The 19,015-nt window shown below is 45.1% G+C and overlaps 1 protein-coding gene across 1 annotated transcript in view; it reads left to right on the plus strand.

Moving 5' to 3' along the window:
* NPEPPS (aminopeptidase puromycin sensitive) overlaps positions 1-18,655 on the plus strand; it is a 34,130-nt gene extending 15,475 nt beyond the window's left edge. The window contains exons 3-23 of the mRNA XM_065699409.1: positions 104-181; positions 1,197-1,318; positions 2,188-2,295; positions 3,405-3,605; positions 4,047-4,143; positions 4,249-4,282; positions 5,619-5,733; positions 6,706-6,870; positions 7,200-7,304; positions 7,566-7,626; positions 8,452-8,561; positions 9,160-9,223; positions 9,802-9,941; positions 10,453-10,587; positions 12,089-12,308; positions 12,905-13,047; positions 13,796-13,852; positions 14,321-14,428; positions 14,656-14,811; positions 14,922-14,969; positions 17,160-18,655. Of these exons, the coding sequence (XP_065555481.1) occupies positions 104-181; positions 1,197-1,318; positions 2,188-2,295; positions 3,405-3,605; positions 4,047-4,143; positions 4,249-4,282; positions 5,619-5,733; positions 6,706-6,870; positions 7,200-7,304; positions 7,566-7,626; positions 8,452-8,561; positions 9,160-9,223; positions 9,802-9,941; positions 10,453-10,587; positions 12,089-12,308; positions 12,905-13,047; positions 13,796-13,852; positions 14,321-14,428; positions 14,656-14,811; positions 14,922-14,969; positions 17,160-17,312 (2,420 nt within the window). The 3' untranslated portion in view covers positions 17,313-18,655. The remainder of the gene's footprint in view (positions 1-103; positions 182-1,196; positions 1,319-2,187; positions 2,296-3,404; positions 3,606-4,046; positions 4,144-4,248; positions 4,283-5,618; positions 5,734-6,705; positions 6,871-7,199; positions 7,305-7,565; positions 7,627-8,451; positions 8,562-9,159; positions 9,224-9,801; positions 9,942-10,452; positions 10,588-12,088; positions 12,309-12,904; positions 13,048-13,795; positions 13,853-14,320; positions 14,429-14,655; positions 14,812-14,921; positions 14,970-17,159) is intronic.
* The last annotated feature ends 360 nt before the right edge of the window (positions 18,656-19,015 follow it).

The raw sequence follows: 19,015 nt of genomic DNA on the forward strand, positions 1-19,015 counted from the left end.
ATTCAGAAGCATGTTGTTGTATTTGGCTGATTCAGTTCATTTTAAATGTTCAGAACATCTCTGGGCCTTATTTCAAACCGAGTGGTCTGTTTGTCTGTTTCAGAGGTACATGCCACAGGGTTCAACTATCAAAACGAGGATGAAAAGGTTACTCTTTCCTTTCCCAGTACTCTTCAGAAAGGTAAGAGCCATTTTCATGCTTTTAGCCATGTGTTCAAGACATTTGCACTTGAGAAAGCTGGAGTAGGACAGCTCTGTCTTCCTCGAAGTCTGACCGGGACTGCAGTGCTCCCTGGGGAGTCTGTTCACTATAAGTCACTTTGTGAACCCTCTGGAGTTGAAGATGCTGTTTCACTAATGCTGATGTTTGCTTCCAACACCTCAGGTGACTAATTCTTTACCTGCTCTTGGAAGTTAGGCTCAGAAGCTATTTATGTTAGCTACTGAGGCTCTTTTCCTCTTACCATGAAAGAGCTGATCCGAATTACTGCAGTATTTTCTTAGGCATGACCACACTAATTTATCTGAAATGCTACAGTTTTTTGTTCTGAGAAGCTTGTCAATTGAAACTCAGCTCCTTGATTTGAATAAAGCAGTTTTAGTTCATCCTGACCAATACAAATAGAGAGATTTGAGGGTGATAGAATTTTCATGTTTCATTCTATGGGGTGTTGGCATTCTGCCTCCCTGATCAAGATCAGGTTTCCCCTTTTGCACTGAGACATTGAGGGCAGAATAAATCCTGAGACTAATTGACTTAGAAGTTTGAATGCAGCCAGTGCTCTGTCTTGCCTCTTGGAGTACATTTCATAGGATGCTGTTATTATGGAGTAGCCACCTCTGTATTTGCCAGCCTTACTCAAAGGTAAGGATTGTGGGATCAGGCATCTCAGCTGGCTGGAGGGAAGTCCTCCTGGTTATTGCATTGTGTTTAGAAGACGAGATGAGGTCTGCAGCAGCCTCTGCTTGCTGGTCAATGCTCAAATGCTGTGGTGAGTCTGGCTCTGGCTGCATTGTTCTACTGGAGCTGCTTTTGTGGAAGGAGAGCGAAGGGTTTGAGGGAGGCCTGCAAAAGAAGCGATGGCTGGGGATGAGATGAAGGACATCAGCTGAGTGGCCTGGCCTGAAGGTCCACACCAAATAAACCTTGCATTTGCCACATGTGAATAACAGTGTCCCATCTGTTTCTGTTACAGGGACAGGGACACTAAAGATAGACTTTGTAGGGGAGCTGAATGATAAAATGAAAGGGTTTTACCGAAGTAAATACACCACCCCTACTGGAGACACACGCTATGCTGCTGTCACTCAGTTTGAGGTATGGGCTGTGTTTTTCTTTGGGGGGAATGTTGTTCTTAACACAGGATTTACACTTAGAAGAAACAAAGACACAGTTTCCTAGCTTTAACTCTATTCATTAGGTTAACTTGCCTTTAGCATGGAGGGATAATACTAAACCCAGCCTTTACGTTGCGAATTCAAGGTCAGTAAATTCTGGATCTGGCAATTCCCCAGCTAAGGATCATGCTGATGTGAGATGCATCGTATATATCCAATAGCAGTGTTTAAGAACAGCTCTTTATATAGATGTAGTCACGTACCTCTGTATAACTTGCCTTTATGAAGTCTATTATATTAATACGACACTTTGCCTTTATCTCCGTATCTTAATGACACCCAAAATATGAGCCAGATTCTGCCTTAAGTATTACATAAACCCTGGACATCACAACAGAATTATAATCCCATAGTTATCTGCCTGGTTATATAAAAGCAGGGAGCACTTCCCTGGTACAAATGGAACGTTTCATGGGTGCAGCGTGCTGACAGAACACAACTAGGGGGTCTTGTGTGTACGGTCTGTGAACGCCTGGGTGCCCTCTCTGCTTTCACATGACTGAGCTTTGCTTGTCATGACTCTGCTGAATTCCACTCCGCCTGTAGAATTCCATCAGAGCACAGAGTGCTTTTCAGCTGCTTTTTATTAGTTTCCCTTAAAACCAAGAGAGAAATCCAAATAAAACGCTCTAATGCAGAGGTCAAGAGTGTCAGTGAAGAGGCTCCACACCAATGACTCGCCAGCATTTACCCAACTCCTTGCCTCTAAAATGTGCTGCATTTTTCTCTGTGTGTTATTGCCACAATCTCTTGCCGTTTGGTTGTTTAATGCTCTTTTGTTTCCTTCAGGCTACTGATGCTCGCAGAGCTTTCCCTTGCTGGGATGAGCCTGCCATTAAAGCAACATTTGATATTTCTTTGGTGGTTCCTAAAGACAGAGTAGCTTTGTCCAATATGGTAAGTTCTTGATGTGTGAGCAGACTGTTTTAAACGAAGCTGTAGGAACCGATTATTTGAGAGTTAATAGTGTGTGATGAGATTGCGATGTCAGGTCCTAGCCCAAAACCCTAACAGGTTGTACAGACCGCAGCGGCGGTGGGTTAAAAAGCTCTTAGCATATGTCAAACCACGTGCTGCTTGATGAAGAGTGACTGCAAAGAAAAGAGGCCTTCATGTGTTGATATAGCTGTTATAGCTACGTAAGCACTAGAGATAAATAAGCATGTTTTCTGCTCCAGGGAATTTCTGGGATAAAGCGTGCAAGTAGATGTATCTCAGTCACAAATACAGGTTGCTACTTGATATATGGTGCATGTATCTCTAGATTACGTTGCTGGAGAAGAGCAAGTCAGTTTAAAAATAGACTTTTTTAATGCCAGTAGCTGACTTTCATTGTTACTTGTAAAGGCAAACCTCACCCGCGTGGTTATGGTTTCTGACCACGTGGTTGTGGTTTCTGTTTCTCTTCATCAGGGACTGGAGCGATAGGACAAGGGGTGATGGGTTCAAACTTCAACAGGGGAAGTTCATGTTAGATATAAGGAAGAAGTTCTTTACTGTGAGGGTGCTGAGGCGCTGGCACAGGGTGCCCAGAGAAGCTGTGGCTGCCCCATCCCTGACAGTGCTCAAGGCCAGGTTGGACACGGGCTTGGAGCAAGCTGGTCTAGTGTGATGCATCCCTGCCCATGGCAGGGGGTTGGAACTGCATGATCTTAAGGTCCTTTCCAACCCTTGTTATTCTTTGATTCTATGATTTAAAAGTGAAAGCCTGATGCTTTACTGGGATGTGGGCAATACTTTCTCTGAAGGCCAGCAGCTGATGGCCGGAATATGAAATATGCATTCCATAGTAATGGAATGTAAGTTCTGAAAGTCCACGTCCATGGTGACGGGGCATTTTTAGTTCGGAAGGGGAACTACATCATGGTCTGTATCTTTAAAATCATTGTCAGAGGAGTCCGTTCAGTTTTAAATGCATGACTCATACCGATGGAATAGTCACTCAAATGGATTGTGTAACCCAGTTCCACTTCCACGAAACTAACCATTTCCTTTCCTGTTGGAAGAATGTTGTTGACAGGAAGCCGTACCCGGATGATGAGAACCTGGTGGAAGTGAAGTTTGCCCGTACCCCGATAATGTCCACCTATCTTGTAGCCTTCGTGGTGGGAGAATATGACTTCGTAGAGGCCAGGTCCCTGGATGGTGTCTTAGTGCGTGTTTACACTCCTGTGGGCAAAGCAGAACAAGGAAAGTTTGCATTAGAGGTAAATGTGCTCAGGGTGACTTTGGTCCTGCTGCAGTGATCTCCGCCAGCCTGGACTCCTCCTTCAGTTACCTCGGTCCACACAGAGCTCGTGAGGCTGCTTTTGTTTGCTTTAATGGCTCGGAGAGACTGGGCTTGGTATTAAAGAGAATGGCAGCTGTGGGCAAACTGATGTCTCTAATGACAAAAACATACGGTTTAGTTCAGCTCTGATTTGGTGATGGAGACTTGGGCTCAAAGACGATGAGAAATGCTGAAGGGTAGGCTACAGCCTGGGAGAAGAAGGGGATGGGAGTCTTCCAAACCATTGTGCTCTGGAAGCTGGGAATGGGGCTTCTGGAAGAAATCTTGTGTCTGCTGCTTTCTTAGGGCAGTTTCAGTCATAAATTTCCAAGTTTCACCAATTGTTCTAAGTTAACATTTCTCCTCTCATTTCTTACAGGTTGCTGCTAAAACTCTGCCTTTTTATAAGGACTACTTCAATGTTCCTTACCCTCTTCCTAAAATTGATCTCATAGCTATTGCAGACTTTGCTGCTGGTAAAGTAACTCACTTTATTGATGAACTGTCTTTTATTTGAATTTCAAACCTTTAGGAAGAGGTGTGTATCAATATCAATAAACCTTTGTATTTATTTTATAAAGGTGCCATGGAGAACTGGGGCCTTGTTACTTATAGGTATGCTGTTAAAATACTGTCTTTCCCCCTCTTTGTTCACTAATTCTTGGAAGTAATTGGATTAGTTGTAGGCAGCTGTAATTATTGGGTATCATCCCAACTAAGACTGAGTAAATACCTTCAACTCTCGCTTCGGTTTGGATGATTTTGACTTCTGCAGCAGCGTGCATTGTACAACCCTTAGGAAGGCCAGAATGAGTTAGTACAACCACTGTCCAAGGGCGTGAGGTTTTGAAGTGTCTGGCAGTACTGCCTGTTCCACAAGAGAACTTTCTTCATCCCTTTCCCCCCCCGGCCCCTGTAAAAGTGATGTACTCACTGACACAGCTGGAAGAGTTACTTTATGTCATAGGCAAGTTGGTAAATTACACCCACAGTACAACCATGTGGAGACAAGTAAATTACAACGGACTTGCCTGCCTTTTCAGTTTGCTTTTTGTTTTCCTTTCAGCTGATCAAGCTGTTCTGCTTTTGCTTGATATTATTCCACTCTCTGTGCTCATTGTTAGAATGCTTTTCCTTCCACTTCGGACAACATTGCTCATGTCAGCTTTGGACTTTAAAGCCTGGAATAGTTGGGATTTCTTCTGCTACACTTTTTAATTTGGCCTTTAAAACTGAAATGGAAAATTGAGCCCAGGTTGAAAACTAAACCCAGATCTACTTGTCTGCTTAGCACAGTGCCAATGAAACCTGGTATTTTACTCCTTGTAGAAAAAAACCCCATTGTGCTGTTAATTCCTCCCCTCCATACACTGTTTGGCACGCTTGCTCCATCCCTTTGGGTTGGCAGAACCTGCAGGCACCATCCCTTTTGAGATCCCCTTTGAGTGAGCCACCAAGTCCTGCTCATGATAGGGGGGTTCTAGCTGGTGTGCCTGACCTAGGAAGTGCTTGTGTGTCTACATGTGTGTGCCCTGTGTGGAGACTCGTGTGCAGTGGCGAGTGTAACACGGCTGGTTGTGCACTTGGAAGAGCTGGAATTCCTTTGGGGATGAGGGAGGGAGAGACTTGCTGTGCATCCATCATGCAGTGCAAAGGGAGTTAAGGGTCCTAGATTATGTAGGTGAGCTATTTTATAAATGAAGGAAAATTTCTTGTTCCTGCCTGGGTTTTTGCGCTGGTTTTCTTGCATGCCATAAGGAATTACTGCTCCAAAGCATTCCAACAGCTGTGGAACTTCCCAAAATAATGTCTAAACTGAAACACCTTTTGGTTTTTCTCAGTTGCACTGATCACTTTTTAGCTTGCTTAGGTCATTTAACCTACTTTTGATTGTGTTTTATCCTCTGGGCATGTACCACTCTGTTGAGTTTTCCTTCTCTCTTAACTACAGGGAGACTGCATTGCTCATTGACCCCAAAAATTCCTGTTCTTCATCTCGCCAGTGGGTTGCTCTGGTTGTAGGACATGAACTTGCTCATCAGTGGTTTGGAAACCTTGTGACCATGGTATCTAACAGTTACACGTTCTTCTAGTTCTCTTTGACATGTGCTTCATATCATGTGTGTGTTCAAGTGCTCCTTTGTAGCAGGCATGCTGTATTGAAAACAGACATTTCACTAGTGTTTTATTACCACTTCCCTCTTTACTAGTGTGTTCTTTAGAAGTATTCCTAGATCTTTTCCATGTGAAGTGATGTTTAGTTGTTTGAATACAGTTAAGAGTTGAGTAGGTGTTCCATGGGAATGATTCTGGTTAGCCAGGTTGCTTGGAAGCAGTAATCCACTGTTTCCCTTTCAGGGAGGCACAATTCACTCATCAGGCTTCTTATACCAAGCAGGCTGAGTTACCAGCTCAGCCTTGCAAGTTCTGGTCCAGTAGCTGAGAAGTTGCTCAGTAGTAGCTCATCTGAATTACTCTGGATATCTGGGGAGCTGCCTGTCCGAACGCTTTAAGTCATTTTGCTGGGAATAAAAGCCAGCAAAGGCTGAAATCTGCAAAGAAATCCCATTTAGTGCTAAAACCTGAACCCTCTCTGTCAGCTTCTGCTCCTCACAAATGGTTTCAGCTTAACTCCATTCATTAGATCCAACATTCCTTTTCCCAAGACCCTGCAAGCAGGTGCTTGAATCCAGGTACTTTACAGGTTTGGGAGTTCCTTGTGTTGCAAGCATTCGGTAAAACGTGCGTGGCTTCTGCAGCCCCAAATCAGCCAGTTTTAACTTAATTTGGAATCTCACTTGTACCTGAGGCATTTTCCTCCATTCAGAGTTTGTAAAACTGAAGGGGAAGATGGGGTTTGGGTGCCGATTACTTCTTGGGTTGAGGACTTCCTTATAGAGAGGAATTTGTGCTTACAAGTGTTTCTCTGATTGGCATTAAACTAGGCCCTTAACAGCTTATCTTTGCTGCAGACTTACTGTGGATTACATGAAGCTGTTTGGAAGCTTCTTCTTCATTCTGCCATCTTCTCTTTCCAGGAATGGTGGACCCACCTCTGGCTGAATGAAGGATTTGCCTCCTGGATTGAGTACCTGTGTGTGGATCACTGTTTCCCCGAGTATGATATCTGGACTCAGTTTGTTTCTGCTGACTACACCCGTGCTCAAGAGCTCGATGCCTTAGACAACAGTCATCCTATTGAAGTAATTCTGTCATCTTCTATCTTCTATTTCCACTGGGGTTGTTTTTGCATTTGGGTAAGCGTTGAACCAAAGGATTGAAGCAAAGTCTATTCGATTGAATACCAAAACCTTAGTTAAAGTATGTTTAACCTATAAACCAATCCTAACCCAACCATATGTGGAGAAGCTGAACTGCCCAGGGGCAGAGAATCCACTAAGATAGCTTAGTGATGGATGTGCATGTGCTTTCTACAGGGAGAAGTCAGCTCCTTAAACACTAGGACAAGCAAAATCAAAACCTTAACGGCAGTTAACATGGTTCTGACTGTGAGTTATCCCATTTACCACAGGTTAGTGTTGGCCATCCCTCCGAAGTAGATGAAATATTCGATGCTATTTCTTACAGCAAGGGAGCATCTGTAATCCGAATGCTACACGACTACATTGGTGATGAGGTAAGAAGATTGTTGTTAAAAAGCCAAATGTAGATTGTCAAATCTTTTCACAGTAAAAAAACTCCCTTAAATCTATGTTTTGTATTTGGGCTCTCTTTAAACTTACCAAGGAGAAATAAGATAGTGGGAAAACGTAGGAGTTACAGATGTACGTACTGATCCTAAGATTCCTTGGCTGATTCTTGAATGCAAATGCAGTGTGGAGGGAGGACTGAAAACCCTCCCTCCTGGTGCCATTACACGTTCAATTGTATGTTCCAGGACTTTCGGAAAGGAATGAATCTGTATTTAAAGAAGTTCCAGCAGAAGAATGCAGCTACAGGTAAGTGTTGGTGGTTATGTGCTTTACAGAGAATTGATTCCTGGAAACAAATTCTTTAGTGCTAAAGTGATGGATTCTCAAACAGCTGCTTTTCCACCCGAAAGAACTGAAATGCAAGGAACTAATTGGCTTGTTTCTGGTTTCATACAATGAGTCCCCTGCACAGCCAGAATTCAGCATCCTTTAATGGTTCTCTCTCTCAGGAGTACGTGGTTGGGGTAATCTGCAAGCGCTGCATTTCGCCTTGATAACCCCATCTGTGTACTAATCTAATTTAGAAATGGAGTATGTTGATTTGCCAAGTAAGCCTTTTTGCAAGCTTCCTTTTGCAGTATTGATTGCATGTATGATTAAACAGTTCAAAGTCTTCCCTAACATCTCGCAGCGCTTTCTTTACTCAAACCCTTTTTGTGTAGCAGGCATAAATATGGAAGTGGAACATCGTGCTCTAGCAGCCAAAACCAGCCCCTGTTGTTCGATCAGCTCTTGGCATAATAGATGAAAAGCTTTAAGGAAAAGCTTTTTCTGTTTACCATTTTGAATATTTGATGCTCCTTTTTGCTCATGTATCACAATGTGTCTTGATTGCATTTTTTTGAGTAGTAAAGAAGATTCCTTCTCCCTCTTTTCCCCTTACGAGTGGTTTAAACTATTGCCTTTTTCTTGCCTATCATTTGTTATGGTTTGATAAAAGCACAACCCAAAACATGAAGGACAAACAGGAGTAGCAATACAGCCTCCCCCATCCGGTGCCCATAGCGTGTCCCTAATAGTGCCTGACATGGCAAGACTCTGGGAGTCCTGAGTCAGACTTCTCTTCTGCAGAGGATCTCTGGGAAAGCCTGGAAGAAGTTAGTGGGAAACCTATTGCTGCTGTGATGAACACATGGACCAAACAAATGGGATTTCCACTCATTTATGTGGAAGCTGAACAGGTAAATCTAACTGTGTGGTTTTCAGCGCTTCAGATGGCAAGTTCTGTCTTTAGCACCCAGTTATTTGAATCCCTCTCTTTGATCAGGAGGCAGCACAGTGGGTCACCGTTGAGTGACAGTTCTGTGTTGAAGAGAGGGGAAGTGCAGCTCACTTGAGGAACCTAATGCAAAGCAACAGGGAGTTATTCCACAGGCTCTCTAGATCATGTGCTGGGAGTTTGCTGACCTTGCCTCTTGGCTCTTTGTGTGTGAAATGTGTGCTGGGGGGAAGGAATATCTGACTTAGCTCCCTTTGCCACACGTTTTGCTTCTCCCTCCAGTTCAGTTGTGCTTATTCTACAAGATTGCAGGGTGAGTGAGGATTACTGCCTGGAAGCTGAAGTCACACAAATTCAAATGAGGAATGGGGTATGTGTGTGTTAACAATAACAGGGATGAATGCTTTGGAATGGTTTTTTTTGGAATGCTTCTTTTTCTAGAGGAGTATAAGTTACTCCTTTGAACAGAGGGCACAGGAATGAATCGTGATATAGAGAAGCTGAGATGAGATATTCTGAGAATTCCTTTTCCTCTTCTCCCTTTCTTTTCCTTCCCTCAGCAAGAAGATGACAAAGTGCTGAAGTTAGTCCAGAAGAAATTCTGTGCCAGTGGACCATATACTGGTAAGATGAGTGCTAAAAGCAGGAATGGTGTGCTCACTGCTTGCTGTGCAATAGCAGGGATGAAACCACAGGCAGGTGCTCTCCTTGGGTTCAGGTGTTGAAGTATCTGTTAAACTGCAGAAAAGCCAAGCTTGACTGCTTTCACATGTGGTTTCCATGTCCTCCTTGCATGGAGAACAGTGTTCGTCTGCAGCCTTTGGTTTGGGTTTCATTCCAAGATGCTTTTCTGATGGCCAGTTTAAGGCCATCTGAGGAGCTGTGGAAGCTGCTGGCTTTATAGAAGTGCTGAGATAAAAATGCCTCAGGAAGCAGCCAGCACTGTCTGCAGACACAGATTCCACCCATTTTCCATGCTTATAGAAATTAAAGCATTTGGCTTGAAAGGTGATTTGGAGATTCTTGGGGTTTAGCTTTAGAACTGCCCTTTTCCTTCAGATTTGTGGCTTTTTAGATTTCAATCTAAGTAGCCTTGCTTCAGCTGCTGCTGAGCCTTGTCTGAGCATCAGGCAGGGTATCTCAGTGTTGGGTGCACTCATCCTTTGTCCTTAGCCCTTCCTTTTTGTTATTTCTTCTTTCAGGGGAGGATTTGCCCATGTGGATGGTCCCCATAAGTATTTGTACAAGTGATGACCCCACCTGTGCCAAAATGCAAATACTGATGGACAAACCAGAGCTCACCTTGGTTTTGAAAGACACCAAACCAGACCAGTGGGTGAAGGTGAGCTGACACCAAGAACATATTCCTGGAGGGAAGTTTGTCACTGTCAGGTTCCCTCACATTTCATTTACCTCTTCCTTTATTCTCCCCCCTCCCCTGCAGTCTTGTTTTTCTTATGGAAGGGCCTCTGTGCTGCTACTGAGTATTAGCTCCTCTCTGTAACACTTAATGTAGTCCTTTGCCTTCCCAGACTGGTCTAGACAATGAAAACCTGAACCTTATAGAAGCCCAAACCATAAAACCAGTGTGCAACCAGCATTTGAGTTGAACTGGGGGGGCTTTCCTGGTACCCTGTGGCAGCCCCAGTTTAGTTAAAATCCATCCGGAGCAAAAATAGTCCTGTTCATCTTTCATTAGTGGGAAAGCTTTTGCTGTAGGCAGATGAGTACAAATCTGTAAGTTAAGGTCTATTACAGACACCAACTAAACTGAGAAAGGTCCAAAAACTAAAAGGCATTTCCTCCTTTATTCCTTACTTCTAATTCTTGTTTGCTCTTTTGGTACTTTTCAGTTAAACCTTGGAACAGTTGGGTTTTACCGTACCCAGTATAGCCCTGACATGCTGGAGAGTTTAATACCAGCCATCAAAGACCTCTCCCTACCCCCTGTGGACAGGCTTGGCCTGCAGAATGATCTTTTCTCTCTGGTAAGCAACCCTTTGCTGCTCTGTTTAATAAGAGAGCTACAGGAACTGCAGAAATGGGTGTCTGAAGAGGCAGCCTCAGCTTCTGGAGGCAAGGTGCCTTTGGGATTATTGCATACATCACAGCTATTACCTTGACAAGTTCGAACTTGTAGTCTAAGACTTAAAACCCTATGGAAGCAGTGTCTAGAACTCCTGTTGCACTCTGGAGGGGAAGAACTGTAGGGTTTTTACTTCCAAAATCATTTTGAGAACCTGCTTTAACTCCTCAAAATAAGGAGATTTCAGTGATGCCCTCGACTTTATCAAACCCTGTCAGCACCATGTGCCTTATGCAGTTGGGCTTGTAACTGTCCTCCACTGGAGGTGCCTGTTGGGGCTTCTCACTGGGACTGCCCCCAAAGCTGGTGTTGCCAGCTCTGAACCATCAGCTGCTGTACTCTGCATTTCACAGTGTGTTTCTTCTTCTTGCTAGTCAGCAAATGAATGGAGACTTCTAAACATGTGGGCTTGATACCCTGCCTCTCTAGCTTGTAACTCCTGTTGTGGCTTAGTTGAAGGGGTTTGAGACTGCAGTCTGAGTCGTTTCCCAAATCACAGAACCATGGAATGGTTTGTGTTGAAGGGACCTTAAAGCTTATCCAGTTCCAAACGCCTGCCACAGGCAGGGACACCTTCCACTAGAGCAGGTTGCTCCAAGCGCCATCCAACCTGGCCTTGAGCACTGCCAGTGATGGGGCAGCCACAGCTTCTCTGGGAAACCCAATGAGCAAATCAGACACGTAGGAACATTGTGTTAGACTCCTCCTTTGGTTTCAGTATTAATCCTATTTTTATCATAGGTGAATATAGCTTAGATAATAAAAATTGATCTTCACCTCTTTTCCAGTACCATAAATTACTGGTCTAGTTCCAGATTAACAGAAATGGTTGGAGGCATCTACGGGAGGTATTATCAACTGCACTAAGTGTAGAGGTGTTTTCATGCCTCTGTAAAGCAGTTCACATCAACTCTCCCTGGGAGGGGTGCAAAGGCAGTGGTACTTCTTGTACTGCTTCATGGGTGCAGCAGGAAGCAAAGATGACTTCTGCAGCTTTTCATTCCCAAAGAGCAAAACTTCAGTCTCTAAATCTTTACAGTTTTTAGTTAAAATAAGATTGGTGGTGGGTGGCTGAGAATAACTCTGGGGGTTTGCTTGTGCTTGCCAGCATTGCTGCAATTCTGTTAAGTCATTTTATTTCCTTCTCTGTTTCTTGGTTGTAAAATGTGCTTAGAATTGTGTAGCTGTCTCCTTGTAAAGTGCTTACCTGTGTATAAAAAGCACCGTGTGCCATGAGGTGCTTTGACTCCAGTGTTAAGTCATCGTGGCAGAACCCTGCAACAGAGAAACTAGAGTTTATACGCAGGCTGTGCAAACTGAAGGCTATAAAATAATGTGATGAGCTCTTAAATACCTTAATTCTGTTTGGAAGTAAGATTAATCTGTGTTTTTTCCTCTCCCAGGCCCGAGCTGGAATCATTAGCACTGTAGAGGTTCTAAAAGTCATGGAAGCTTTTGTGAATGAGCCCAATTATACTGTGTGGAGTGACCTCAGCTGTAACCTGGAGATCCTCTCAACTCTCTTGTCCCACACAGACTTCTATGAGGAAATCCAGGTGTTCGTGAAAGATGTCTTTTCACCAATAGGGGAGAGACTGGGATGGGACCCCAAACCTGGAGAGGGTAGGAAACTTATGCTCTGAAATCCAGTAGTGCTTTTGGAAAACTCCTGTGTAAATCAGCCACCAAGATATTGGGAACGGGGAGGGAAGGGAGGAAGAAGAGGCTGAAGTAGGTGTTCAGGGGTATTTCCATGCTTAAAACCAGACAGACAAACACAAACTCCCACAATAACCCCCTGTTATCAGGCACAAGCTAAAATGGTCACTGACTGATTACAGATCTTCTTTAGCTTTGCATCTATTGGTGTGCCTAAAACTCATTAGACTGCAAGGATGGAAAGCCATGTGTGTGCCTGTTTACTTGTCCTAGCCCTGTTGCAGATGCAAATGGTTACTAGTACAGCCTTAGCTCAGGTTACAGGCCTAGCCTGTTGTGTTTGGGCTGGAATCATCTTCTCCTGACCCTCTTGCCCTGAAAAAACCAATGTATTCTCCAGCTGGCACCAAGGAAGGTGAGAAAAGGTTTCTTTAGATATCCTCAAGCGTGTGGAATGATTCTTATGCAGCTCTTTCCTGATGACTTTAGGTAGAAGAACACATAATTGTTGAATTGTGTCTCCAAATAATACTGTTTTCCTCCTGCTCCTTACTCATTAGGTCATCTAGATGCACTTCTGAGAGGGCTGGTCTTGGGCAAACTAGGAAAAGCTGGGCACAAGGCGACATTAGAAGAAGCCCGACGCCGATTTAAGGACCATGTGGAAGGAAAGCATGTGCTGTCAGCTGATCTGAGGAGTCCTGTAGGTTACTGTAGATGTTGGTTCTCTAAAGGCTGTCCCCTCTGTCTTAGGACTGTGTGCACTGAGCTCTTGGATTTCCAAGAATAGGGAAGCTAGAGGCAAGGTATGGGACCAGCTGGTTTTGGCAGATGTAGTAGGAGCATGGAGAGAAGGCCAGTTATGCAGAAAATGACACTGGGGAGCATGGTACAAGCATCTGTGTCTCTTGAATCAAGTAAGCCTCGTCTCTCATGGCCAATACATAGTCCTAACTCATAAGCTCAGCTGTACCCACACTGACTGCCACAGGGCAACTCTGGTCTCTAGAGTGTGTTGCTCTTTGGGTTTTGAAGACTATTTAAGTGCAGTGCTGAACTTGAGCTGACTTCTCCTCGCTTGCATCCAGCCACGACCTGCCTGCATCCTCCAGGTTCGAAAGCACCGTGGTCAGCTTGGCTGTGCAGAGCACGAAGTCTGACTATGGTGGATATGGATTGAGTATATATGAAGTACTTAATACTTAGGTGTGGCTTGGTACAAAGATCTCTATTTCTAGTGTTTTGCTGTGGTTGAAATTACCAAAATCATGCTGAAATTGAGGAAGAGCTGAAGGAGTTGATGCATCTTTCAAATCCACTTTTAACATGGAAGGGATCAGTGCCAGATCTGTTTGCTTGTCTGAAATCTAACCCAAACATGTAGAAATTGATGGTTGCATTTCTGAAAGTGTGGGTTTTGAAGGACCTTCCTTGTTTATGCTCTGTCTTAGGTATATCTAACTATTTTGAAGCATGGAGATAGTACTACTTTAGACACTATGCTGAAGGTGAGTGCACACTCTCGTTACCACTGCCAGCTTATGCAACGAGAAGCTAAATATTCCACCCTACAAGTTCCTCTAAGACGTAGTTTGTCTGCACACAGGCTCAGGCTGATGTTCTACAGATGATGTGAGCTCTTGGGCTTCCTTATGGGCTTCCTTGGTCCGTGTGTAGTAGGAAATTGCCACCTAGTGGAGTGTTGCAGCTCTCAGTTTAGGATTCTTTCTCATTGCTGGGAGGCGTGGTCCTACTTGACCTTATATAGTGGTGAAGATGAGTTTATTACTACTGGTAATTTCTGCTGATGTACATGTAATGAGGTCTGTAATGTGGAGAGCAGCAGGATGATTCATGAACAAGTTCAATTTGTCTTGTATTACCCTTGACGACTAATCTGGCAGCTCTAGTTCAGTGCTGGGTAAGAAGTCAGCATTTAATCCTGTGCACTAATATTACTCCCTTTGGCTTTGAAGCTTCACAAGCAAGCAGACATGCAGGAGGAGAAGAACCGAATCGAACGAGTTCTTGGAGCCATCTCTCAACCAGAACTGATTCAAAAAGTTCTCACCTTTGCACTTTCAGTAAGTCACTGGGAAAGCTGCTCCTTCCTTCACCTCTGCTGACAGAGTGCTTGGAATGCATTAGAATAGGAGGAATAGCCTTAAGGATTAAATCTTTGAGTTGTATCTTAAAGCTTGGGAGGGGAAGATGAAGGTGGTGTTCAGAGATGTGATGTAGGAGTGCATAAAGCCAGGATGTTGTATTTGTTGGAACACTCTTGAATACCTGTCTACACTTTCACCTTCAGGAAGAGGTACGTCCCCAGGACACGGTATCTGTTATTGGTGGAGTAGCTGGAGGCAGCAAGCAGGGGAGGAAAGCTGCTTGGAAATTTGTAAGGGACAATTGGGAGGAACTTTATAATCGATACCAAGGTGGATTCTTAATATCCAGACTAATAAAGGTACGTGCAGCTGAGACAAACCCTGTCCCTGTTCATGTACAGGACCAAACCTAAACTGATTTGAGATGCTCAATGCTTACCCTTGGTTAATGTGGTGTTTTTTCCTTCAGCTAACAGTGGATGGATTTGCAAATGATAAAATGGCTGCAGAAGTTAAGGTAAGACATTGTAAGGAAAGGAGCGATGAACTTCATCTGTGACAGACGTTGTGTGCCCTGGACTGTAAGCACTGATGGAAGAGGCATGAGTCTGTGCTTTGAACTGTGGCTCTGGCTATTTTGTCTATTGCCCAGTTCCCAGATTGCTTTAGGTTATTTTATTGAAAGGTGTTAAATTGGCATTTTCAGAGCAATGCGATTCCCGTTTCATTACTTTCACGCATCCAGCGCAGTTTCTGGCAGGGATTTAAGCCTCCCCAGAAGAAAACCTTTAAAGATAGCTGTAGTTGTCACAACTTCTGTAGTAAGCTGAGACTGAAGCTGCCACTTTCTCCTTCCCCAGACTGATAAAACGCATTTGGGGCTGACAGCACTAGCACCCAGGGGAATTAACACAGCAGGAATTAGTTAAATTCTATGTTAAAAAGCTTTATGTGATCATTTGTGCCGGGTACTAAGGGCAAGGCTTTGATGCAAAGCAGATGAATGTGTTTGTAGAGAGTCTGTTGTGAAGTCGGTGGCTCAAGGCGATGGGATTTCAGTGCTGGGCTCGAGCATCCCCTCGCACTTGGGAGCACAGGCACGGGGCTTGGTGGAGTTCTGACAACGTGGGGAGCTTTTATCATTTACTCTTTGCCCGTTTACAGGGACTCCTTCCTGGGAGAAGAAACTTAAAAATATGGCCCTTAATTATCACTTTCCTGTTAGGGAAATTCCTGGGAGGGGTTCTTATTGAAAGGACAAGCTGAGCCATGAACTCCATCCATCAGTGTTCATCACCCAGTGATCTCTTCTTAGAAAGGATTTAGTAGCAGAAGTGATTTCAGAGAGGAATCTTCCTCTTGAGTTACTTCATTCTTAAAGAACACAAACCACTTCCCAGACCAAATCACAGCTGCTTTCCAGGATTGCTTCCTGAGGCAGCAGGCCTTTAGCTGCTGGACTTCATGTGCCTGAGTCGCCGTGTCACCCTGTAGTGGACATGAGGGTGAGGTGATCTGCCCAAGCCTGCTTGCCTGAGCAGGGGGATGACTCCCGGCCGTGCCAGCTTGCTCTGCCCTTTAACCAACCCTAAAATGCAAAGTCACAGCAGCCTCTGGTGCAGTTTCTTCAGCTGTTTGCAAGGGATCGATATTGTTGCTTCTGGAGGAAGAAATGTGAGACTATTCAGCAAAACTCCTGAGTGCTGCTGGTGCTTGGAGGTCATTATGCAGCTTGGAAAGAGGCCTAGGTAGAACGCTCAGCAATCTGATACCTAGACAAATGCTTCTGCAAAATGACTCGAGGCTTCTGTTAGTGTCTTCTTCCAAGTATCCAGAAATACACACTTGATTTGCTGCTCGCTTGTTGCTTCCCAATGAGGGACTGAACTCATCTCTTCAAGTGCTGCTTGCTGTCCCTGGCAGCAAGGACAAGGTGGGGCAGGAGGCGGTGTAGAAATGCTGCTTTTCCTGAGCAGAGAAATGGAGCATTTTGCTGTTCCCTCTCTGTACCTGAAGTCGCCCATCTTGCAAATGCGATAAGCACCTTGCAGATGCCTCGGTGTGTGATGCTGGTGGGAGCAGGACTGTGGGCATAGAATCATAGAATAGTTAGGGTTGGAAAGGACCTTAAGATCATCCAGTTCCAACCCCCCTGCCATGGACAGGGATGCCTCACACTAAACCATGTTCCCCAGGATGCTGGCCTTGAGCACTGCCAGGGATGGGGCAGCCACAGCTTCTCTGGGCACCCTGTGCCAGCGCCTCAGCACCCTCACAGTAAAGAACTTCTTCCTTGTATCCAGCCTGAACTTCCCCTGTTTCAGCTTGAACCCATCACCCCTTGTCCTGTCCCTACAGTCCCTGATGAAGAGCCCCTCTCCAGCATCCTTGTAGCCCCCTTCAGACACTGGAAGCTGCTCTGAGGTCTCCACACAGCTTCTCTTCTCCAGGCTGAACAGCCCCAGTGTTCTCAGCCTGGCTCCATACAGGAGCTGCTCCAGCCCCTGCTCATCCTCATGGCCTCCTCTGGACTTGCTCCAACAGCTCAAGTCCTGATGTTGAGGACACCAAAACTGCACGCAGTTGGGTCTCAGCTCAGCCGCAGAACCTCATTCCCATGGCTGTATAACCCGGGGAACTTGGTGACTTCTAATCTCCCCTGTGCCTGGCTCCCACCCTGATGGCTGGTTGTGTGCTTTCCGTACAGGCCTTCTTTGAGAGTCACCCAGCTCCATCAGCAGAACGCACAGTGCAGCAGTGCTGTGAGAACATCCTGCTCAATGCAGCTTGGCTCAAGAGGGACGCCGACAACATCCACCAGTACTTCCTGCAGCGCAAGGCCCCACCAGCTATGGTGTGAAGCTGTGCATGCCCCTGCTGCAGTCCTGCTGCCGCCTCATGGGGAGAGGGAGGAGCGACCCAACACCTGATTCGTATGCCAAGAATTTGGAGTCTTTTTCTCAAGCCAGTGGGGATTGGACAATGAATGTAGTTTAACTGGTTCCTGCTCACACTCCAGATTGAAATCCTAGTCAAATTCTCAGCAATTCAGAAAAAAAAAAAACCACCCACAAAAACCAACCACACAAAAAAAAAGAAAGGAAAAAAAGAGAGAGAAAAATGTGTAAATATGATAGTAATAAACTAGAGCATAACAAAACTGTGAAACTTCCTCAAGCCTTGTCAGTGGTTCAACTATTTAACACCCCCCTCCTGCCACTTCTTGACAGATGTTCTGGTTTTTACACCCTCCCCTCCCGAAACCAAGCTCAATCAAAGGAACCCACTGGTTTCTGGGTCAGTGGAGTTTTGTGGCGAGCCTGGGGCAGGAATGGGTGAGTGCCTCTGAGCGTGGCGGTGTGGAACAGGTCGCTGGGGAAGGCAGGTAGCTGGTATAACATAGAGTCCGTGCATCATTGGAAGCGCGAGGTTTTGGGGAGAGATGTTCCTGCAGCTCCCCCCCCCCCCAACCTCAGGATAGCGAGTTCCCTCCCTTTTGTGTTATCTCTCAGCACAAAGACAAAATGTTCTGTTGCTCTTCGGTTTTCCTCCTTGGATCCACTTGCTGATGTCCTTCTTAGAGATAACGGGATTGTAAGGAAACATCTTTCATAGCCACATTAAAGAAGAGAAAGAGTCATGCAATTTGTTTGGGTTTTCTTTATTACCCCCCCCCCCCCCACCACCACCACACACACTCCCTCCCTAAATTGCACCCTCCCCATGCATGCAGATGAGGAGGTGACTCCTGTGTGGCTGGTTCTCCCGGCTGCTCTTTGGGGCAGGTCTCTCCTCCTCGAGACACACCGTTAACCTGGCTATAAAAGACCCAGCCTTGTCCAAGCTCCTCCTGGCCGTAGCAACAGTAGCTTCTTGTTCCTGTCTGTGATGTCGATGGTAATTTGATTCAGAAGCCTTAAATTAGTGATGACTGACGTGCTGATGAAGTCCAAGCTCTGTGCCATCATTCCCTTCCCAAAGCAGCGTGGTCTACTAACCAGACACAACACCCTCTAATTACAAAGGTTGGAGTTCCGTCTCTTTTTACCCTTTAACAGGAATTCGTATGTGGTGTGGCTTAACTGTATTTCGGAAGGTCATCAGACTAATGTCAGACTGCTTCCCTCACCCATTTTTGTGCTATTGTTTAAAAAGAAAACGAAGATTAAACCAGTTGGCGTTAATAAAACTGTCAATGTGAAATCCATGGCCTCATCCTGTGTTCTGTTTCAAGAGCGTTGCTGCTTTCAAAGGACCTCAGCCGCGTCCGTGGTGTCGTTAACAGCTCCAAGGAGAGCCTTGTTCGCAGCCTTCTCTTCCTCTGCTCTCAGGGCTTAGGGCAGCTGAATGAGCACGTAGACTCCAAGTGTAAGTAGATCTTTGTGCAATCTGAATCAAGAGTGGAGTTGAGCGCTTTAACCAGGGAAAGGAAAAGGGAAAAGAAATGTGAATAAGCAGATTTCTGTTAAATACCTGAAGACTCGAGGGATCTGCAAGAAGGAATAGGATTGGGCAAGTACTGCTGATGCTAACCGTGATGAGCAGGGATATGCACCAGGTCAG

This window comes from Lathamus discolor, chromosome 20 (genome assembly GCF_037157495.1).
Source record: "Lathamus discolor isolate bLatDis1 chromosome 20, bLatDis1.hap1, whole genome shotgun sequence".
NCBI classification, from domain to species: domain Eukaryota; kingdom Metazoa; phylum Chordata; class Aves; order Psittaciformes; family Psittacidae; genus Lathamus; species Lathamus discolor.